Source organism: Nymphaea colorata, chromosome 1 (genome assembly GCF_008831285.2).
Source record: "Nymphaea colorata isolate Beijing-Zhang1983 chromosome 1, ASM883128v2, whole genome shotgun sequence".
In the NCBI taxonomy this organism is placed as follows: Eukaryota; Viridiplantae; Streptophyta; class Magnoliopsida; order Nymphaeales; family Nymphaeaceae; genus Nymphaea; species Nymphaea colorata.
This window is the reverse complement of record NC_045138.2, coordinates 14,492,225-14,515,179: the sequence shown is the minus strand read 5'-3', so window position 1 is coordinate 14,515,179 and position 22,955 is coordinate 14,492,225. Positions and strand designations below refer to the sequence as shown.

At 38.4% G+C, this 22,955-nt stretch overlaps 2 protein-coding genes across 2 annotated transcripts; both read right to left on the bottom strand.

Moving 5' to 3' along the window:
- Nucleotides 1-5,021: 5,021 nt before the first annotated feature.
- LOC116258415 (iridoid oxidase-like) lies at nucleotides 5,022-7,913 on the bottom strand. Its single transcript, XM_031635597.1, has 2 exons — nucleotides 7,005-7,913; nucleotides 5,022-5,633 (listed from the first exon to the last, which is right to left on the bottom strand). Exons 1-2 carry the CDS (start codon nucleotides 7,911-7,913, stop codon nucleotides 5,022-5,024), a joined length of 1,521 nt encoding a protein of 506 aa, XP_031491457.1.
- An 8,563-nt stretch (nucleotides 7,914-16,476) lies between these two features.
- LOC116258338 (uncharacterized) lies at nucleotides 16,477-16,818 on the bottom strand. The gene has a single exon (XM_031635482.1). It carries the CDS (start codon nucleotides 16,816-16,818, stop codon nucleotides 16,477-16,479), a length of 342 nt encoding a protein of 113 aa, XP_031491342.1.
- Between the last annotated feature and the right edge of the window lie 6,137 nt (nucleotides 16,819-22,955).

The window sequence follows — 22,955 nt, the reverse complement described above, 5'->3', positions numbered from 1 at the left end:
TAAATATAGTTTAGTATTCATGCTTCAAATTTAAGGCTTAGGTTCTCCTTGCTCTTGTTGTTACATAATGTTAAGAATATTCTTCGATGGTGGATTAGGCAAAAAAACTGTTTGGTGATGTGAAGGGTTCGGACTTGTGTCATCAGAATTGAATTTTAGATCGAGTCGGGCACTGTAATCGTGTTTGAATTGGCAGAAAAATTATGTTGTATCTAAGCTGGATGCCATGAAGATGTTCATATGCCACATTGTCTTTTTCCTTCGTAAAGTTTGGATGATAATCGAGACTTCACTCTCGTTTGCTATTGTTATTATTATTGTTGTTGTTCATCATCATTATTATTATTATTAAAAACTTCTCAAAGTCCAGCTGAAATATTCGTTCATGGTGAAAGCTGTCTATCTCAATCGTTGTATTATTAAGAATTTTGTTCCTTCGAAAAATATCAACAAAAGTTTAATTCTTTTTACCAAATTTTCTAAACTGCAAAATTCAATTTCTTATGTGTTTGGATTGCCCACAAATTCCGGTTACGCCCGTATTGGATCCTCTCATGTAATTTGTTTATTTATATGTAGATGGCACTTGTCATTCTCTCATTCATTTTACCATTAATTTAACTCTAATTAATTTTAGTTGAGAAATTTTCCTTCTACTGAAATGATCAGCATAATATGCCAATAAAATGCATGCGACAAGTTGATGCGGGAGTGCCACAAATTCAGAACACATGAAGGCACAAGAAAATTAAGTTTACAAAATTTATTTCTTTTATGATAAAGAATACCAACCGTGTGGGGAAATTTTTCTTAAAAACACAAAATTACATGTAATTAAAAGAAAAAAGCAATACTACGTATTATCATGACAAAATTAATCACGCCAATCGTGCTATAAAAACGAACCATGATTAAAGAAATTAAGCCACCGGACAGTGGTATATCCTTGGTCTTTTGACATTTGGATCAGGTCTGAATTGCCCATGGCTGGTCATGCGTAAAATCATGTTGTAACAGAACATAGTTTTATTAAGCAACACTCTTTAGTATTGAGATTAATGAAGCACATAGCACACCGACTTGTGCAACCGGACTCTTGGACGACTGCACAGGAGAATTGTTACTGAAAACGACTGTATCTGACACAGTTTACGACCAGAAACGCCATTGATCTGCAGCAGCAAGCGCATATAGTCGAACAACTTTGGCTGGTGCGAGGCAAAGTTATCGCCCTGAGTGGTACTGCCTTCTCCAGACCGATTCCCAGCCTCTCTCTCATGTCCAGCATCTCCTGCTGGAGTCCATAAGGCAAAGCCCAGTTGAAGGAAGAAGAAAGGTGTCCAGCATCTCCAATGTGCTCCCGTTCCTGCGGACGACGACAACCAGCTAGGACTGCAACTTGGTCATGGCTGCCGGGTTGCGGACGAGCTCGGATAGCACCCATTCCGCTGCTCTCTGTACCAGCAATAAACATCTTTTGGCATAACATACATCAAAATTAAGTCATCACACTTTAATCAATTGGAAGCACTGCTTTTTCTCATAGCAAATAAATCCAACAGAAAACGATAATGATGATGTCTAGATCAGATTTTATAAGACAAGAAAGCTATGATCCTAATACTTAATATAATCATCAAATCAATCCAATCAATATATTAGACATTGGAAAGTTTAGAATGGAAGAGTAAGACAAAGTGAAGAATGTATGTACCAAGGTAATTGCATAGATGACGACAGCCGGGAACTTAGCTGGTTCATCTGTGCGTTGTCGTCTGAAATTCAGCAGCACATCCAAGTAGTCCTTCTGATCTCCCTTTTCTTCCTCCCCTCTGTTCATCCGTGCCTGGATTCTTTCCTCAGTGAACTACGCCAGTCATTATCTGAAAGACTTTCTCCATATAACACTGGCACTTTCTCTTTATGCCCTGTGGATCGAACCACTTCAGAATGGGTATAAAATCTGCTGCGTCAGGTTCTCCTAGCAGTGCTATGATCTTATTAGCAAGATGAAAGAACTCGTTTCCTTCCTTGTGGGATCAGCTAGGTTCCTAGAGGCACGTTAAAATTGGTGAGGTACCCGAATTTCCGTACGTCGATGGCCTCTTGCCATCTTCACTTTCTTCTCTTATGAACCTAACAGTGGAGTCCACGCACTCCCTTCTGATGCTTTTGGTGGCGTGTAATCGTTTGTTCGAGAAGAATTCGTGAGCGGAGAGGCGACGAACGAGACGCCATGAGGGACCATACTGAGCAGTGATCATGGGCCCTTTTCGAGCACTGATCACAGTTCCTTGGTCGGTCTCTGTGATACAGAGTTTCATGGCTTCATATATTTTATCATATTTGTTTTTCAAATATTTATATATTCAGATTCAAATTTGGAAGAAGAAAAATCTATACCATAATTAGAATTTTCAACTGAATCTACATTATATTATAGTTTGGTTAGATATCAAATCTGAATCGCATATTAACTTAGATAAAAGCATTAAATTCCACAAACCATATGCTAGGATAGGCGTGGGAAATACGTTGGAAGTTGGAACTGATAAGTGCCTAATTTTGACACTGTTGAGGACTGCCGAAGGCATGACCGAGAGTCATAGAGTAGAATGGACCAACGGAGTAGGGTGTAGCTGGGCACGCCGATTACCACCTGACCGGCCTAAACCCTCTTTTTCTAGTGAGGTTAACCTTGGCAGGGATTGCCGACAGGCCGCAGCACTACGCGCGGCCAAGGACGGGCGCAAGCCCAAGAAATGACTCATAGGGTCCGGATTCGTAGAGAGAGCGGGCGCAACTAGATCCAATCCAGGCGCTCATTTTGCCTATGTTTATTTACTCTTTTATACTATCTCGGTTTGAGACGTGTTAGAATCGTTTTACTTTAAGTTCTTTGTACCGTCTCGGGTTAGGAGCTAAGTGAACCGAGATGTATATAAGCTTTGTAATTAGAGTTTTTTGGGATTATGCTTGAATGAAGAATGAATTGATTTTCACTTTAGGCGTCACTCTCTCTCTCTCATCCCATCTTCTTCTCAATCAAGTCTAATCGTCTTCCCGGCGGTGGCCGGATTGATTTCTTCTCACCCTTGACCAGCGATGGCTAGTGTCTTTCTTCGATCTGACGGCGTCAATCCTCCTTCCGTCCTCAATACTCTTTTCTTTTTCTCTCTAATCGGTTGAAGGAACATCTGTCTCCCCTGATTTTGCGATAGAAGGAGAAGCTGTGGCAGATCACAAAGTTAAGACCAATCCACCCTCTTGAGCGTGATCTTGGGTAGCGACAGCGCCTTGGCAGTGAGATCCTATCAAAACCGCGCGCGTTATTGGGATTTTTCTTTGTGAAAAATTCATAAACAAGTGCCCAATTATTGTAGATATTATAAAACCACGCTTAACTTTGAAACAGTCACCGTTGGGCGCCTAAAGTTTGAGTAAATGTCGAGTGGATGCTTTTCTTTACTACGGAACTACGTTTGAAGTCTACATGTCCTTGAAAGCAAAAACCATCTTATCTTCACATAAATTGGAAGATTCAAATCTGTCGGATGCCAAATAATTGCCGGATGGTTCAAAATTAAACATATATTATTGAAAACACCATAAACTTTTGTTAAAAATGCCATAAACAATTGCTACGCTAGAAATTGTCCCTAATGTTCGTGGCAACTGTTTTTTTTAGTGACTTATTATTAATTTTTAGGCAACATATATTGTTGGTCATATATATACATATATGCAAATGAATCACATGTGTGATTTTAGGGATATCAATAGGTCATGTGTGAACCGCATCTACTCTTTTTAACATCTGATTTGATTCACACATTTGGGTTCGAATTCAAATATGAATTAATGAAAAGAATTTAAGTTCCATACATAAGTCTGATTTTTAAATTTACAACATAAATCTGATATGAATCCATCTTTTAGATGGACATTTCAATTCAAATCTAACTTTCAAAATACACAACAGGATCTGGACCACATTATGATACATTAAAAAGTGGCTCTAAAATGTATGTATATTGAATATAGAATATTTATTTAAGCCCGAAGTTGACTCCGAATTAATTGGTTTGGGCATTTATTTAGAAATTGAACCAAATCTGATTGAATTCATAAATGCAAACCAGATTCAACTTCTTAATTGGATGTTAAATATTTTCTTCTCATAAGTCGATTTTTTCAAAATAGTTTAGTCTGATATCCCATCTAAAATCAATTTATTGACATTGCAGTTAACAAAGTCTGCATTGATTAATGCAACTAATTTCACCAATCACATCGACAAAGGAATATAAAAGCAGGAATTGTAATTGCACGATGTTTAATTTTATATTTTGTAGGATGGTAGGCTGAAGCTGATATATATATAAAATACGTATAAAAAGAATTCAAGTAGTGTGAAATCAAAGAATGGGTGGTGGACTGATAAATTAATAAACTCGGCCCTTCTCCCAATAATTACCAGTCTCATTGATATTATTGTCAGCGACTCACCCTTTCCACTTTCTAGTGTTCTTATTTTTAAATTTGAAATTACTCTTTAGAAATGAAAAAATATTATGATCGTTCCGCCAGTATAAGAAAACAGTGTCCTGACCGATACGATGCGTTTGCATCGTCGTTAAGTATTTTCATTTACAAATAATAAATAAATATTTCAAAATATTAATAAAATATAAAAAGGTATGTGAGCAGATTCAGAAAATACTGTTGCTAACAGATTGGAATGGAAGTTGTTCAAAACTTCGCTGCCACAATGCATTCTTTGGTGATTAATTACTCAAATATGACAATGTTCATATCAACTAACCATGTAAAAATTAATTAATTCAAAAATATATGGGCACATGATACAGACTAAGAGACCATGGTAACTCAAATCAAACACTATACAAACATAATCTTTGAAAAAACACTAAAAGGAGAAATGAATTTATGAAACAATTGGGACTCCTTTATTTGGAGATCTGGTAAAGTTCTTACTTCAAGATCCTTTGAAAAAAATCTCATGATCGGCGAGGTAAAGGTATTGCCCTCAATGGTGTGGCTCTTCTTAGAGTGATCCCCAGCTTCTCCCTCATGTCGACGGTGCTAGGATCGACCCCCTCCGGCAACACCCAGTCGAATGAAAGAAGCAAAGCAGCTACAGTGAGAGGAAGAAGCCTATGGGCCAGCGGCATCCCGGGGCACATCCTCCGGCCGGAGCCAAAGGGGAGGTACTCAAAGTGCTGGCCCTTGTACTCAATGGCGGAATCCAGGAACCTCTCTGGCTTGAAGCAGTGCGGGTCTTCCCATGTCTCTGGGTCTCTGCCAATAGCCCATGTGTTGACGAGCACTTGGGTGTGCTTGGGAATTTCATAGCCCATCATGGTGCATGACTCCATAGCTCTGTGAGGAACCATCAGAGGCAGAGGTGGGTGCAGCCTCAGCGTCTCCTTCACCACTGCTCTCAGGTACGGCAAACTCTCTAGATCCGCCTCTTCGATGCCGCGATCCGGGCCGGCGACGCCGGAAAGCTCGTCCAGCAGCTTATTCATTATCTGGGGGTTGTGGAGGAGCTCTGCCAGTGCCCACTCCACCACGCTTGTCGTCGTGTCTGTGCCGGCAATGAACATTTCCTGCAGATCAACATGCAGTATGTACAGTTAAATAACTGAAATCGCTGTCTTTAGCATGAAACCAACCCCCATCACTCGCTAAATTAGTAATCTGCTTTCTCAAGTTCGGAAATGTTTTCCAACAAGCAATTTCTCACTAGCCAATCTTCCTCAAATGCAATAGTTTTCTGGTGGATTCATTATTTTTTATCAGCCAGGGCTGATCTTAGGCTACACCTGTATTGAGGTGAATACATGTTCCACCATTCAAAACGAAAGCCAGTTCTGGGCTCAAAAACTCATATGAAAAGGGAATTATCTCAATAACAAGCAAATTATCTGAGAAGAATCCCAACTTTCACCTAAATTTTTCAGTAGGCTGAAGTACTTTGGACCAAGCTATGCGTAGTGTAACTGAATGCCTACTACTCTAACCTTCAGAAAATTAATTAGATCGTGCTACCTAGAGATATTTCCCACTTGTACCTCCAGTAAAGCATGTGGTGCTTCCTCATTAACATTAATTAAAGAAAGAACAAAAAGCATTGAATTGAAACAGATGGGAATCGATATCATTAAAAAAAACACACAGATCTGATCGAGAATTTATGGACTTTCAAGGACAAGAAGGAAACCGCAAGCGGCTGTTATAATTTACTGAAACAAAAAGCATTCTCAATTGCTATTGAAGTTAATATTGCTGATGAGAACTGTTTTTCTTTCTAATAAAATACTCATGGGATTCCAATGGGAATATAATAGAACATGAAGTACTTAAATGTGGAGAGACGCGAGTAATTTTTAAATAAGCTATACACATGCTGCTTAAGCTATTCATCGTGAAAAAAATAACAAAAGGATGGATTTGCCTAAGAAGATCAAAATCAAACCTAGATTCCTTTACTGCTTAGGAGGGCTTTGATAGCCTCCCACTTGAGATCTATAGGATTTGAAAACCATGGGCCAGACCATTCTCCCTTTGATCTTAAATGACACTCTTTCTCAATGCAAAGGAGTGAAGTAAGGATCTTAAGTGTAGATCTTATGTGTGACCCTGGATCTGTGGTATGATAAATCATGAATTTTACTGTAGATCTTTTACCAAAAAAAGCATACCATTGCAGAACCCCATCAAATCATGGATTTTAAATCCAAACTGATCAAACACCCCTAATGGTAAGGGATGAATTTGAAAAAAGAAGGATGATCTCTAGAAGTTGGGTCCTCATGAGATTACAATATTTAAAATCTACAAATAGAACCGCTCTTTCCTGATTAAATCATTAATAATATATATTTAACAAAACTAACGAGAGGAGAACAAAAATCTACAAGAGTCATAGTTTCAATATCTGAATAAAGGACTGACTAATGGAAAGAAGAACAATATACCAAGGCAAGTGCATTGATGCTTTCAGAAGAGAAGCTGGACAGTTCATCTCCATTGCCATCTTTAAAGTTCAGCAGAACGTCCAGGAAATCCTTCTTTCCCTTCTCTCGCTCCTCCTTGCTCTTGCTTGCTTGGATTCTTGCCCTGGTGAACCCTGCCGTGATCTCAAATGCTTTCTCGGTGTAGTAATGCATTTTTTTCCTAATACGTTGCAGATCAAAGGGCTTCAAGAGCGGTAGGAAGTCGGCAAGATTCGGCTCTGCCACCACCTCCATGATCTTAGCCGCAAGGGCGTAGAATTCGTTTCCTTCTTTGCTCTTAGGATCCACTAGGTTCCTAGAGAACATAAGGTTACCAAGAAGATTGAAGTTCATGAAGAACACAAACTTGGCGACCTCGACATCTTTCTTGCCATGTTCACTTTCTTCTCTTATAAATCTGACCATGTCCTCCATACAGTTGTTTCTGATGGTTTTCATGGCGTTAAGCTGGCCGCTCGTGAAGAACTCGCGGGAGCAGAGTCGACGGAGAAGGCGCCATGAGGGGCCATACTGGGCAGTGATTATGGACCCATTGTTGCTCTGTGCGACGTCAACCTTCATGGCCTCATAGACGGTCCGGCCGGCGAGCGACAAATCGTTAACTTTGAACATTTCGCGAGCGGCGCCGGAGGAAGAGACGACGACGGTCCTCATGCAGCCGAGCCTGAGAGTCATGAGCGGTCCATACTTGGCTGCTAGCTTGGCCAGACCCTGGTGAGACCGAGCCTGCGACCCCAGTTGGAACATGTTGCCGAAGACAGGGAAGCCCCGCGGGCCTGGCGGCAAGCGAGAGCCGGAAGCGAGACGCAGCGACCGGAGACACATGCATATGATGCATACGGCCGCACACAAGAACAGGATAATATCCATGTTCGTGAAGCAAACACTATGGTATGAATGGATCGATCGAGCTCCAAATTGAAGATGGTAGCTGTAAAACCTTCACTAAATTTGTAAAGGTCTAGTGTGTTAGAGTTCTTGCAGCAAGTGATGAACTCTAAGATCAGAGAGAAGGAGAGCTGAGGATGGAAGGAGAATGTGGAGGTGAAGAAGGGTGGAGATGCATGTGAAGTGGAACAGAGTCGAAGCTTAAATAGAGCGGGAGCCCAGAGTTGTTTACTGCCGTTTACATACATAAGGCCCTTAAACACCGGGAAGGCCATTTAAAATTTGTTGCGGTTTTCCGACTGCTCGATCATTGAGAGCAAACCAGTGTATTCATTTCTTTAAGTCCTGCCAGTATGGAAGAATCTTATAAGTCCATTCTTCCCTCCATGAAAGAATACTCTTTCTGATCTCTCTCCCTCTCCGTGACTTCTCTCTCATCTTAATGACTTACTTAGCAGATCGAGGACGCCAATGCCTGTTCAGTCAGAGACGGGTACTCCCAGTGGCGCCTCTCTCTCAGTCTTCATCAGGTGCAGTGCAAGTGGATTGTACAGAAAAAATATCTAACTGGAGAACTCGTGTTAGTTGACACCAGATCCGAGCAAGAACCTATACCTGGTTCCGGTGTCGTCATCACCGGATTCATTCTAAGGCAAAAAAACACCACATAAACCCTAATCTTCGATATACATGTGAATATTGAACAATTAGCAAGAAATTTAATTTGAATGCAGTTCATAACTGCTTTTGAACTCTTTGTTCGGACTAAAATTTTATTCAGAATCAGATTTAGAGCATTGGCAATCGTTTGAATCCCCACTAGGCCGGTGGGTCGTCATCTTCCAAGAAAAAGCAGTAGTACCTAAGCTGCAGCTACCACATTTTCCCATACGTGTCTAATTAGTTCGTACTGTCAATCCACATTTGAGGATCAACAGAGGAGAAAGGAGATTGTTGGCACCTCCAAAATTCTCCACTTTGCGCTGTTCTAGAGTTACACCGTGTCTATTTTTTGTTTTAAATTTCTTTCACGTTGGTGCCGACTGACCTATAGGGCATTTGGCTTATTGATCATTTCTAGCTTACTAACCTACAAATTAAATCCATACCATTTACCGGAGAATTTTTAGCTTAGAGCAACATTGTGGAGCTCCCTTACTCATATAATAGAAACCAATCTGCAAACCGGATTAATGAGATCGTGTGTATGAATTGGTATCTAATGTGGTTCTTAATGGGAATGGGACCTAACTGGGTCATGTTTGAAAACTAGAGGAAGAATTCAGGAGATGTTAAAATTAGAGAAACTGTTCAAGATCTTAAGCTGTAATTACGTAAATCTAAAATTTGTTATATATCGACTACAAGATCAAGAAGTTGGAGAAAAAACAAATGCTCTACCGCAAAGAAAGAAGCAGAGGAATGAGATCAAATACCGTGCAAGTATTACCCAGGGCGTATCTTCATGACTATAATAAGGTACTGGGCATGGTCAAAGTAACGAAAGATTAACGAATATGTCTTCAAAAGGTAAATGGCAGAAACTAATTAAAGCTGTGGTTGTCATATTGAGGCAGTGGTCGCCAGTGAATTGACTTTGTTAGAAACATCAGTTATGGTGTTTCGAATGGCTGAGTGCAGGGCCGTCGTCCCTTGGGGAAAAAAAAAATCGTAAATTTCAGCAGGCATGACTCAAAATTAATAATGGAGTTGCCTGGAGACGGCACATGGCACGCCAATATTTGGAGTCTGTGAGCTGGAGTAGAACCAGGGGCGCCCCTGCCAGCACCTGCCTGAGTTGTATCTAAAAGATAGAAATTCAAAGGCTATATACATATGATTTTTTGTCTAACTGAGAAAACCAACATATACGCACAAAAAAATATTCATAAATCTTCATGTAACTTGTTTGGATCCAGACGACCCGTTTGTGGCCAAGTGACTGCTTTTGTAAATCGATGCAGCGCTCATGCCAAGTCTCTTGTTTGTTGTAATTTTTGTTTTTATGCTCTAAAAAATCTAGACATTTTGGGTAATGAGGATGTTAACAATCCTCCATTGAAAAAATTCTCATTTTGTGTTTGGGGTGCTGGGTTGTATCGGTCACATGGTATATGAGTGTCATTATGTCACCATTTGCAACCCTAGAAGAGTAGCACCTGCATGAATCAAACTCTACATGTTTTTCAGACTTAATTTTACGTTTTAAATCTAACTTGATATAAAACATATAGGAAGTTGTGCGTTTCTTGGTTAAATGTGTCTCTTGAGTAACCAAATAATCAACGATTAATTTATATATATAACAATAAACTTGGTGCCCTAACATGTCTGAGACATACATACACTGGTGAGGGCCAAGAATCCAAAGAACATATAACTTGAGCACTTTTTTTTTTTTAAAAAAATAAAATGATAGCCACACTTGACTTAAGAAAAAGAAAACAAACAAGGAGCCAGGTTGAATCACGTTACACAAACGCAATGTGGCCGGTTTGGTTGCATGATTTGGCGGAAATCATCTCGACCAAATGGGCTAAATACGCTGGTTGATGACGAGGGTACTACGCCCGAACGAGTTACTTTAAAGCTTAAACCCTAAAATTTTAATACAACAATAGTCTAACTGTACTAGAAATGTCAATGATTTAGCATGCACCAATGTTAAGTTGGATAATTTTCTCTTGTTTTTATGATGAAAAAGAGTTACGACATGAATTCTTCAGATGATACACAAAGAAACTAAATTCTATTGAAAGAACTGTCGCGTTGAATCGGCTTATTCAAATTGAATCGCTGGCAAACTGATTCGATTCATTAAATGATTGAATGATCAAGCGAACCTCACTTGTCTCTCTTCCACTCTCTTTTTTTTTAAAGTATATATATAAGTTGGTAAAAACCAGACCAATTGAGAAACAGACAAAAATCAGATCTACTAAAATTAATTATGAATTTTTTTTTTTTTGGCAATCTAGCTTCATCCATATGATCTTAAGAGTGTTCTGGTGAGAAACATAAATTAAGTTAGTCATTTTCTTTCTTAAATCATGTTTTATAAAAACAAAATAATGAACAGTTCTTATTAATAGTAGAAAGATCCATTTTTTCTAAAAATAGTTAAACTAAAGCATGATTCATATTTAATTAGTGTTTATGAACACATTAGAAAGTTCATATTTTGTTTAAAACAACATGAATATAAGAGGTCTGGTTCTTCCTTTATCCAAGTGGTTTGGTATCACTCATGATTCATATTAAATTAGTGTTTATGAACACATTAGAAAGTTCATATTTTGTTGAAAACAACATGAATATAAGAGTTTAGTTCTTCCTTTACCCAAGTGGTTTTGTATATATATATATATATATATATATATATATTGAAAAAAATAAGGATTCGAGTTGTGATTAATCGTTTCATATTTCAGTACATAGGATCATCCTCAAAGTTCCGATGGATAGATTCTTATACCAACCCCTCAACCCCATTCATTGGAACAGCTTCCATTGAGTCTCTGCACCTTTAATTCTGGCTTTCTAGGAAAAGAACACTTTTGCTTTCTGTAAACAGGATTTGGCTCAAGATTGCCCATTTTTAATTTGAGGGTTCCTTTGAATTTGGAAGTTACCACTGAGTGGGTTTCCATACCAAGGCTCAATTCAATCAAGTCCGTAGCGTCTACCAATTTCGCCATATCCCTCTTTCTTTGTTTTGAGGCCCGGACCTTTTATATATATATATATATATAAAATATATGTTCTAAAAAATTATTCGTTAAATATTTAATTGATGAATCGTCTGATTGGATTTCACAAACTTAGATGGGCAGATGATTGCTTAACTTGTACTCTTAGTTTCTTATTCAAATTAATCTGTTCTCTTCTTTTGTCGGCCATTCCTTCTCAAATGTTCTTGGAGCCGCAGTTGACTTTGTTCAACCAGGCGAGAGTTGAAGTTGCAAAATAAGCATTGGATTTTCTTCGAGGCAGGAAGCTTGTTTGCGATCGATCAATGGGGCTGACTCCGGCGATGGCCGGCGGCGATGCACATATTAATATCCCAACTGCCCCTCGCCCGCGAACTGACACGCATTTTCTCGGAAAATTTTGACTTTTGAAACAGTGTAATCTGGCAGCATTGACTCTTGAAGCAATCTTCATTTAAGAAGGCCTTAAATCTAGGAAACAAAAGCATTGATTATCTAAAACAAATGCTTGGGAATCGGGCTCCGCTCGGGGCCAACCCGAGGAGGGGTGGGCGACAATGGTTTCGAAGAAATCAATACCGACGGTTTCAGTAGAATTGCTTCAGTGAATTTCCGTCTTCTTTCAAATTATTCCACAGAACATCATTTTTCCTGGTTCCTCTTCTGCGGTTCTCAGTTTAAAACTTTGTTTAGTCTTAAGTGCTTAGATAGAAAATTCTGGGTGTCTTTTGTTCGATAATGGAGAATGAAACAGCTCTTGGGGATGGACGATCTTGCTCCATTGGTTTATTAATTTCCTGTTAGTGTGGCTACAGTCACCTCCCACAGTACAAGATTTCAAGGTAGTGTTATCTTTTTTTGTGGAAGTCAAAGAATCTTTACCAGGACAAGCACCAAAGTCTCCTGTGTTTAATTAACCAGAGATCAAACTGAAGCGAACTCAAGAAATCCTGCAGTTTCATGATTCTTTAATTACCACCCAAGTAAATCACTTGTTTTTTTTTTCACGAATGGTGACTCCCTCAGTTACTTCCTCTATTGAAGTTTCTCTTTCGTTTTTCAGTCGAGCTTAATTGTAAACTCGAACTTACAATGAGTTGAGTTCGAGTTACTTGAAATCAACTCGATTAAACTGAGTAAACTTGTTTAACTTAGTTTTTTTTTTCTTTTCAAATTTTCAAAAACTTAAGAAAAAGGATCAAGTCAAATGAGTTGTAAACAAGCTTAAATGACTCAGAGTTTGAGTAGAGACTCGGTCTATCAAGCTCGAGCTTGAGCCGAACAATATACGAGTCAAGTAAAGTCTAGCTATCCAAGATCAAGCTCGACTTAGACTCATCTACAGACCTGCCTCCACGGATCATGCAAACATTGATCCATGAGTAACATGGACGGAGGTTTGAAGCATTCGTCTGCAGAAAGTCAAAATATATCTGCGTATCCGTGAGTATGTTCTGATGACAAACAATATACTTATTCTTGAAGAACACTTCGATACAGATGGTGTATAATAGATGGAATGTCATTTATTTCGAGGATAAACTTTTGCAGATCAAGAGCACAGCAACCAGTGACACAATAATCAGAATCAATTCCTCTGTTATGCATCATGTTTTTCTCAAGAAAAGTGAATTCCTCTTTATAAACGGAAATGAACTGACGAAATATAGCAATAATGAATACGAAAAAAAGGATGAGTTCAAATGTAGCAATGTTTAATATGAAAAAAGATGATATCTTCTCAAATATATGAATATTTAGAATTGATTGGAAGAGAATTCTTAAGGTGCCAAAAACCAACAACTTCAACTTCCAAACAAGGATTTGGAAGAATCCCATGGTTCTTTAGTTCCTATCAACCCAATACAGCAATTGACATGATACGAACTCAATTAGAACGACCATCTATCTTAAATTAAGATTTCGAGTATCTTAGTTGGATCGGATCTGATAAGGAAATCATCCAACTGAGATCCGGAAAAGATGTGACCTATGAGAAGTAGGGATGTCAACCGATCTGATTCGGATCGGATACATCTTCAACCATATCCGTTTTTTCGGATATTCATATATTCGGATTCAGATTTGGATTCGAATTCAGATACAGCAAAGTCATATCCGAATCCGAAATCCGATTTTACAATCTGAATCCGATTTTTATATTTATATCTGAATCCGAATCCGAATTTTGAACCGGATTTTGCCATTTTTCAAGTATTAGATAGATGATATTTGTCTAGAATTGAATCCGATCCGAATCCGTATCCGAGTCCGATCCGATATTCATGTATGTTCGAATCTGAATCCAATCGGATGTCATTTATTAAATCCGAATCCGATCCGATTTCTTAATCTGATATTAATTTTTTATCCATAACCGTTTTTTCGGATCGGATCGGTCGGATATCCGATTCAAATCTGATATATTGACATCCCTAATCAGAAGCGAATGCCGGATCATGTCAAATCCTGCAAATTCATTTACAAAAAAACGGGTCCTAATGTGAATCCAAATTCATTTGAGTTCCATTGACTCAAACTTGGATCTGATCCAACTACCCCTGAACTCTTTACACCGCCGGCCGGAACTCGTGAAGCCTTGCAAGAGTTACCTGATTGATTCACAAAAAAATAACCAACTTGAGTGGTTAAGTCATAAGTTTTGGGGGGAGAAAAAATCCACTCCGCATGAGCCTGGAAGGGTTTGACATAACTAGTCAGGTTAGTGACAGGTAGAAAGCCAATCCACGGTTTGATTTTTAAACGATGAATAGAATTAAAGTTATATAGAAACAAAATTCCGCTTCAAACTAGAATTGGAATGAAAATTTCAGTTCTAGTTTCCCGTGTTTGATACTCAAGAATTGTGATTCCAAAATTGAAAATGACGTGTTTGACAAAACAGTAATTTAAGTTCCAAAATTAATGAATTAAAACCTTTACTACACGTGTTCTAGACATAGATGAAAAGAATTTTAAAATTCTGAAATCATAATTGTACCATTAGTAATGCAGAATTACAATTTAGAATTTTGATTAAAAAAGAAGCTTCTAATTATGAAATAAAAAATTTTGGTCTGAAAACTCAATTTTTATTTCATCAAAAGATGAGAATTTAAATGACCTCATCAAACACCGCCTCGTAAAGTCAACGGGAACGAGAAACCATGCCCCCACCGTCTTTCCACGGGGTCCAAGGGTCGTTGGCTGGTGCAACGAGTGTTGCATCATAGGGTAAAATGCCTGTATGTGGTTGTTGCATCAGAAGGTCAAATCCCAAAAGGCGGTCTTGGATTTGTGGCTTGACTCTTAAAGTCACCCTCGCAGTCAGCAGCCCAGAAGAATCGTTAGGTGAAGATGTGGTCTGACTTGACCCACCGCCGCTCGCCATCGCTGATTTGTTTAGAATTTCTCCCATTCAACTCCTCAACTCGTGAGCCGCGAAAGGTGACCAACCTTTAATGCATCAACTAAACACCAGAATCTTACCTTTAAAGTTCAAAAGTTTGGTTTCAAATTACATTAACATATATATATATATATATATGAGAGTTGAATTGAAAAGATATTAAGTTCGAGATCCAAAAGGGAGGAGTTTCAATGACATTGATGCTTAAAGATCAATGCTAACTCAGAAAAATATTGTCCTTTGATTAGATACCATGTTTCAAGTCCCAACTTTGAGATAATTCAGGAAATTATGAGACTTTGAACTGAAATTTCACGGTAATATTTCAGCTTTCCTGTGGGATTTAAGTGATGCAAATCTATATATACAGCTCTGCTAACAATACGTGCTAAAAGTTCAAATCGGGTTTTTGATTTCTGGAGGAGTTCGGACCATTTTGCAGCTCGTTCTTGAAAATTGATCCGCGAGATCCATAAAGATCTGATCCGATCGGATTTCAAATCTCAGGACTGCTGTGACTGGTCAATTTTCGCATTGATTCTTAGTCTCATTGGATCCGATATAATATCTAGGTAGCCGCAGTTTGCCGATGGCTTACATAACATGAATTAATCTAAATTATCGAGGTCACCCTCAAAAAAATTGGATGGTCTAAATGCAAACCTCCTTAAAAGGTGTTACAATATCAGACCCAGATCCAGATCCAGATCCATTTAATCTTAATATCGTAAGAGAAGCCACATCCAAGAGAGAGATTTTGTTTGAACTGCAATTCAATAAAAATTTTCATACGCAAAACCATTACTAATTGAATTCTGATCAAGTCTCGCTTTTCTCGGTTCAGATCCAATCGAATCCAACACTGTCTCCGACGGACACCTCCGTTCAGCAACTGTCTACGTGTCAGAACAACTCAAACTACTTTACCTCTTTCCAGGTGCAGCGTCACGTTCGATGTTCTTCTTCTGAGCCAAGTATCTAATACTGTTTCCAGGTTTTGATAAAACTTTTTACTTCTCAAAGAAACGTAATCTTTTGTGGCAGACAAGAGCTGTTTATGTATTCAAATATGAAGATATATACAAGAAATATAATCTTTTGTGGTAAAAGGGAATTTTTATCTGCATAGAACACAATCGTTGGCCGCCATGAAAGCCAACCCTTTTTTCTTGGATTGTCTGCGAACATCTTCTCGACTCATGTACACAAAGAAGCAAAGTAATGAGATGGAAGAAGAAGAAGAAGAAGATTATTATTATTCTATATCTTTAATTTACAGTATACAATCAACAGCAAGAGGAGGAAAGCGGATTATCAAACTCAGACAACAAAGAAAACTCTCCCTCCAACTCGCTTGCATATACATAGCTACAAAAAAGCAGAGGAAGCACTAAATTACCGTATTAAACCAAAAGAACTATCGAAGTTATCGACCATGGAAGGGCGTGATCTTTATAACCAGGCCAGGGAAAACGTCATCGGGGTCTTGAATATGCGGGTTGTTCTCGACGATGAAAGGGTCGCCGCACTTCTCGCTGATGGTGTGCAGAGTCTCCCCGTCCCCAACCACATATATCTCATCGCACGCCCGCTCCTGCTCCCCGCCATGCCCGTTCTGCTGGTGCCCGTCCATCATCGCCATCATCATCATCTTCTCCCCTCTCAACCCTCTCTGCTCGGACCCCACGCAGCAGAGCATCATAAAAGCCAGAACCGCCGCTGAGAAACACCAGGAAAGAGACGCCGGCGCCGCTGCCGATTTCGCCATGGTCATCTTCTTTGTTCTTGGCGTCGATTCTTTTCTGGTGGGGATTTTGGTGAGACCCCTTCTCTATATACATATATATATATAAGAGGGTCGGGGGAGGCGTTGGGGAGTTGAGGAGGGGGAGGGATTTAAGGGTGGTTCTGTTTGAGAGGGACGCCTGGGACGGAGGGGAGGAATCGATGGCGTGTTGGGTTCTCCTTTCTCTCTTCCTTCTGGTTGTTGTCTGGTTCGGTGGGTGCGGTTACCCGTTGAGGCGGGGAAGTTGGGAGGGCGGGAGAGAGAAGGAAACGACGCCACCCTGCGTACGTAGCAGGTGAACCAGTGAATGTGTCCCTTGACTTTCTTCCCTTCCTTTCTTTTTAATTCTCAACTCGCTCTCTCTTCTTTTAATCCTCCTGCTTTCTCATTCTTACGTTGAAGATTGAGACAGAAGCTAAGCTTTGGTTGGTCGATCTTTTGACATCTCGTTTTTGCTTTCAAACTCGTTCTTCTTCTTGCTTTATTGTTGTTGACGAATTTATGAAGCCCGTATGAAGCTATCAACTTAAAAGGAAAACGATATTTTTTAATAGAATAAACGAAGTGCGAGCCCATTCAATGAGAATTTATGTGTCGATGGCTTTAACATATGTAATCTCCTGCCTTTTTTGAGAAATCTGATTTAGTACGTGATAAGAATGAGCGTGCTTAATGGACCCTCTTATCACACGAAGCACTCCAACTTTAAGCTTCAAATCGATGAGTCGTGTATATGACAGCGGCTTGTCCTAAAAGAGGAGGTCGTCCTTCTATCGGGGTCCACGTGTTCCTTGGCCATAAGCAAGTACACGTGGGCTTCAGGAACGGGCCCACGTAGAGGGATAAGGAGCCGCCTCCTTCTCTTGGAAGGCATGAGTTGGCACGAGGAGAGACAGCAACTCGACTCTATGCTCGGACCGATACCTTCCTTTAGATTTCTTCCGTTTTCTGGTTATTTAATCGATTTAAATAGGTTTTTTATTTTCAGAAAACGTAATTAATAAAAAAACTTATCTCGAATTTATCAATCAAATATTTGCGGTCCACAAATATATAATACTAACGATCATATTTTCACCGACTTATTATGCCCCTCAGAGCTAATGAGCTGCATAGATAATATTTTGCATATATAATATTGTGTGTCAAGTATGAATAAATCATATTTTTCATGCAAGCATTTTGAAATATTGGCTGTCCTTGTCCCTGTTTCATCTTGGTTGTTGATTTGGTTGATTGTCTATAAAATTGGGTACTGCAGCTTTTTGGATCTATCTACAAAAGTTTCCGGCTAACTATAGATATATAATCCAACCACTACCTTGTTTGATTATATATAAGATTATGTTGCTTGTATGTCCAAGCAAATGAGCTAATGCCAGCTTCTTGCTCTGCTTAATTATGAATTGTTTGTTAATGTTATTGTTTATTTGAATGATGAGCTCATTAGTACGACCTAATCGAACCTGAGCCCAGTTTGAAGCGCATGGCGACCCTCTTGATGGAGTCTTGCTAGGCCGCAAATTTATTTTTTAAATCTATGATCTGTTTGATTGAAAATAGCAAGTACTCTATTGCTGCTGTGGGCTTCAAAAAGGAATCTAACAGGATTGAATTCAATCTGCTGGCATCGGACTTGCATAAATTAGACGTAGCCTCTTATATGACACCAAGTCTCTCAGGGCCATTTTTCTGTTAAAATTTTGAAACTATAATTCGACTTAATAAAAAATTCATAGCTCCACCCTACATGACTTGTCATATAAATAAGAAATCACAGCTAGTTGATGGCAGGTTGAGGCCCGCAGACTGAGCATGCACTTGTTGCTAGGGGCAGAACCAAGGTAGGCCCATATGGACGCTGGCCCCACCTTAATTTTTTTTTAATACATGTAAATTTTTAAAAAATCACTTGTTTTATATGAAAATTTTGAAAAATGATATTTCGGTCCTAATCAAAATTTAAAAAACTGATGAAATTTTCTTTTGCTCCACTACTATTGTTACCGATAGAGCATTATCCTTGCGGAGTGCACTGCTGGTCAACAAAATAAAGTGGCGGTTTAAAAGCAACTGCGGCTATTACTTACCCGCATAATATTGTAGCGCAGTTCGGATGTCTGCGTCACCCACCTACTGCACAGAATTAGGGTTAGCATGAGCTACCTACTGCTCAAATACAGTTCAACTCCTCTACCCAAAAAAAATGGAAAAATTTCATGCAAAAGAGAGGAACAAAGTAGTTTCTGTAGATCATATTTGGATCAACTAAGCTCATGAAATACATCAACATATACATATGTATTGATGAGTTAGAGAAAGAAAAAAGAAATGTGCGACAGTGCGATTATTTGAAAGGGACAGATTGATTAGATAAGGAAGAAGGCAACAGAGGAATGGCCTGTTGTTTTGGTGTTTGATGATAACCCAGAATGGCACGTCTTTGTGCCGGCGACGCATCGTTCAAATTTCCTTCAAACAGTAAGATAATGGTAGCGATGGGCCTGCCTGAGGGAGAGAATTAGATAGACAGGTGAGATTACGACTGTTGTCAAATATATATAAGCGGTTCTCTGAACCGAATCAGCTGCTTGGAAAAGTTGAAACAGGGGCTGGGAAAGCTGAGGAGTCAGGAAAGATGACTGCCATCCAACTTTTTGAAAAGTTGATTCATGCATGCATGTTCTTTCCAAGTCATCTAAGCAACATATGATGTTCGAGTTGTAGATTTGAGGTCTCTCCTATTAACTTTAACATGTGGGGGCATTTTTTTTTCTTCTTTTGTTCGTTGATAGGTGATTTTTGTCATGCCCTGAGAATGTGGGGTAGCTGGTCTCATTCACCTATCCGTGAAAGTTTAGTCGTTAGTTTGTTTTCAGAGATGTAGTTTTTATTTTGTTTAATAGTATTGCCATCCTCATAAAAAAAAAAATTAACTTTTTTACTCTTCTAATTTCCTCTCATATGGTTTCTTTTTGTTTCTTTTCTTTTTTTTTTTTTTTTCGGTTCACGGCATTTTCATATTTTAGCCATACCTGTGGATTATATAATGGTCGAGCAGTGGACGGGACCAGAGGACAGTCGATTTTTCAAAATGAATTTTAGCCTTTTATCTTTCAGAGTGACCGTCTCTCTTGAAACTTTGATTTGAAAAAGCAACAGTTCTACACAAAAGTTTCCATTTTCTCAGGCAATCTAAACCTTTTTTTTTTCTTTTTTGTGCATAAATAAAGGGGAATCAAATAGCCCAACACCCAGAAATTGGTGGGCTGAGGAGTTGGAAAGATTTGGTGGCGCTCGATCATAAAAAGGGAAAAAAAATGGTAATTTACGAAAGGTAGTGGTCTAATTTTAACATTTCTCCGTTATTATATTAAAATAGCTGCTTATTGTACAAGTAATATTTCAGATTCGTAGATCCTGAAATCTGCCCTTCTGACTTTTATTGGATAAAATAAAAATATAGTATCGACTAGTTGTGATTTGTCGGATGAATGATTGTTTGGCGGAAAGTAAGGGGAGTTGCTCAATGAAGGAATAAGAATACAATTTATATTCGTCTCTTCGTTTCTTAAGTTAATTCAAATAAAGAAGGCGGACAAGTGTGACAATACAAGTTTTGCTGGTTCCTTGTATATCACGATATGGGTAGAGCCAGAAATATATATATATATATATATATATATATCTATATATATATATATATATATATATATGAATACAATTTATATTCGTCTCTTCGTTTCTTAAGTTAATTCAAATAAAGAAGGCGGACAAGTGTGACAATACAAGTTTTGCTGGTTCCTTGTATATCACGATATGGGTAGAGCCAGAAATATATATATATATATATATATATATATTACAGGAATTGAATAATAGTCTTCAAAATTTTTATAAAGGCAAATTACTTGAAAAGTTTTAAAATTTTAACAGGTTTTTTCAGTTTTTTTTTTCAAAATTTCATGGACATGGGACCAGATGGCCCCTGTATTACGATCAGAAATTCTAAGGAGCCATTGTTGTCGTACAGAGACTCTTTGGCATGATCCCAAGCCAACCAATTTTGAAGCGGAGCAGCTTATATGTTCTAATTTGAACTGCACACCATACCAAACTGTTTCCAAAAAATCATCTATAAAAAAAAAAGCATTAATGTCCCATTAAGAAATTGGATCTGATTTGTTATTTAAGAAAAGACATCTTATCGGATTCAGATGTACACAACTATTCGATCGGATTTAGGTCAGAGTTAGTTTCAAACAATATCATATATCCAATGCCCTCTCATTCTAAAAATACGCATAATTTAGTCAAAATTTAGATTCAAACTCAGATGTGAATGTAAAAACCAGATACAAATCAAATTCGGATTGCAATATCAGATTTAGATCGTATTTAAGTTTGAATTTGAATCCAAAGATGTGAACATAAAAAAAAATGTGATGGAGAATACATCCTATTCAAATGGAAACCATTGACATCCATACCTTAATGAGTAAAATATTGTCGCCCTCTTAAATCTTCATCTTCGTAAGACATGCACTGTCATGGTTGTACCTGTACTGATGACCTTTAAATATGCCAACTGGTTGTAACTTTGCTACATTTATGTGAAATAAGTGGGCTTATTACTTGATGTCTGACTTAAACGTTTAAAAGAAAAAGTCGGTCTACTCCCATGACATCAGATGATTTGTAATATAGTTGCAGAAAATACTGTGCAAGTTACGCTTTAGAAATGAAGCTTTTTAGCTTTTTCGTTTTTGTGAAAGTGAAGCCTCGAATGTGATGCTTGTAGTTGAGAACATGGAAATCCGTTCTTCGTGTGTTCTAGAAAGGGAGAAGGGAGAGATATATATATTTTATATCTTACTGAATATATATTTTATGTGCAGTCCTACTTATTTTTCTAATTGGAGTTTTGAGAACGAACTTCGAGTTTGAATATGATATCGATGGAGTTTTGCGAAAGAGTGAATATGATATAGATGGAGCTTCGAGAACTCGTTATTCAATAAATTCAATAGTTACGCTCTTATCCTGTGCAATTCAAAAGAAGAACTCGTTATTGTCCAAGTGAGACTGAAAAAGTTTGTAGAAAAATTATTATTGAGAAACCTTGGCTCTCAGAGTTGAAAATAGACTTTGTCTGTTGGATCATTAATTGGAAGGGAAAAGAAAAGATTCAATCGATCAATAATAAGTTACGGACAAAGCTAAAGTTAAGCTAGAATGTGAATTCCATTCATTCTTCAGTTTGTTTTTCCTTTTTCCTGTGGGAAACTGTCTTCTATTTGGCTGCTCCTTCATATGTTTAAAAGTTCCGACACTTTCCTTCTTAGACAATGAAAGCAGGAAGGGGAATAGTTAATGGAAAAAATATCAAATTCCAACTTTTATGTATTTTCAAACGGAAAACGTAGTTGTTGGAATTTAGAAATGCAGCGTGAAAATGGAAGAAAATATCAGAAAACTATAAACAGGTCTCTGTGGTTGGTAGTACCAAAATTAGTTGAGGTTCTGCTACCAGTACACCCTGATCTTGTGCAACCTAAGAAGGTGTTCAGATGATGCGTTGAAGAAATGGGCAGTCTCCAGAAGAACTAAAGAGCACCATGATCAGAATTTGCCTAAATCACCCACTTTTTCTGCCTCAATTAGTTCTCCCAGCATGCAGATAACATTTCAAGGTTGCGGACGAGGTGCTAAGCCATCAACACAAGCTAGATTTCAGTTTGATTGAACTGCATGCCAAGATTTGCATGAGAGAACAGCCCAAAATCTCTCTCCGGAACCTCAGAAATCAATACAGGTTTACACAAAAGGCCCTCTCCCTCTCTCCCTAAGGATGGCGAAGGCACAGATGCCATTCTTGCTGTGGCGTTGATGGTGGACGGACAGACGACGCCCAACCCAATCATCTTCAGTGGTTGAAGAACACGGGTGTTTGATGCTGATGGGTACTCGTCAACGTTTATGGGTCGAACCAACTACATTCTGAATGAACTGATATGATCGAATAAGAGAGTCTGCACATGATCGGACCTGCTCCCCTCCAAATGATAGTTCGACAATCTCATAAAATCAGCTTCTTTAATTTTTTTTCATTAATAATA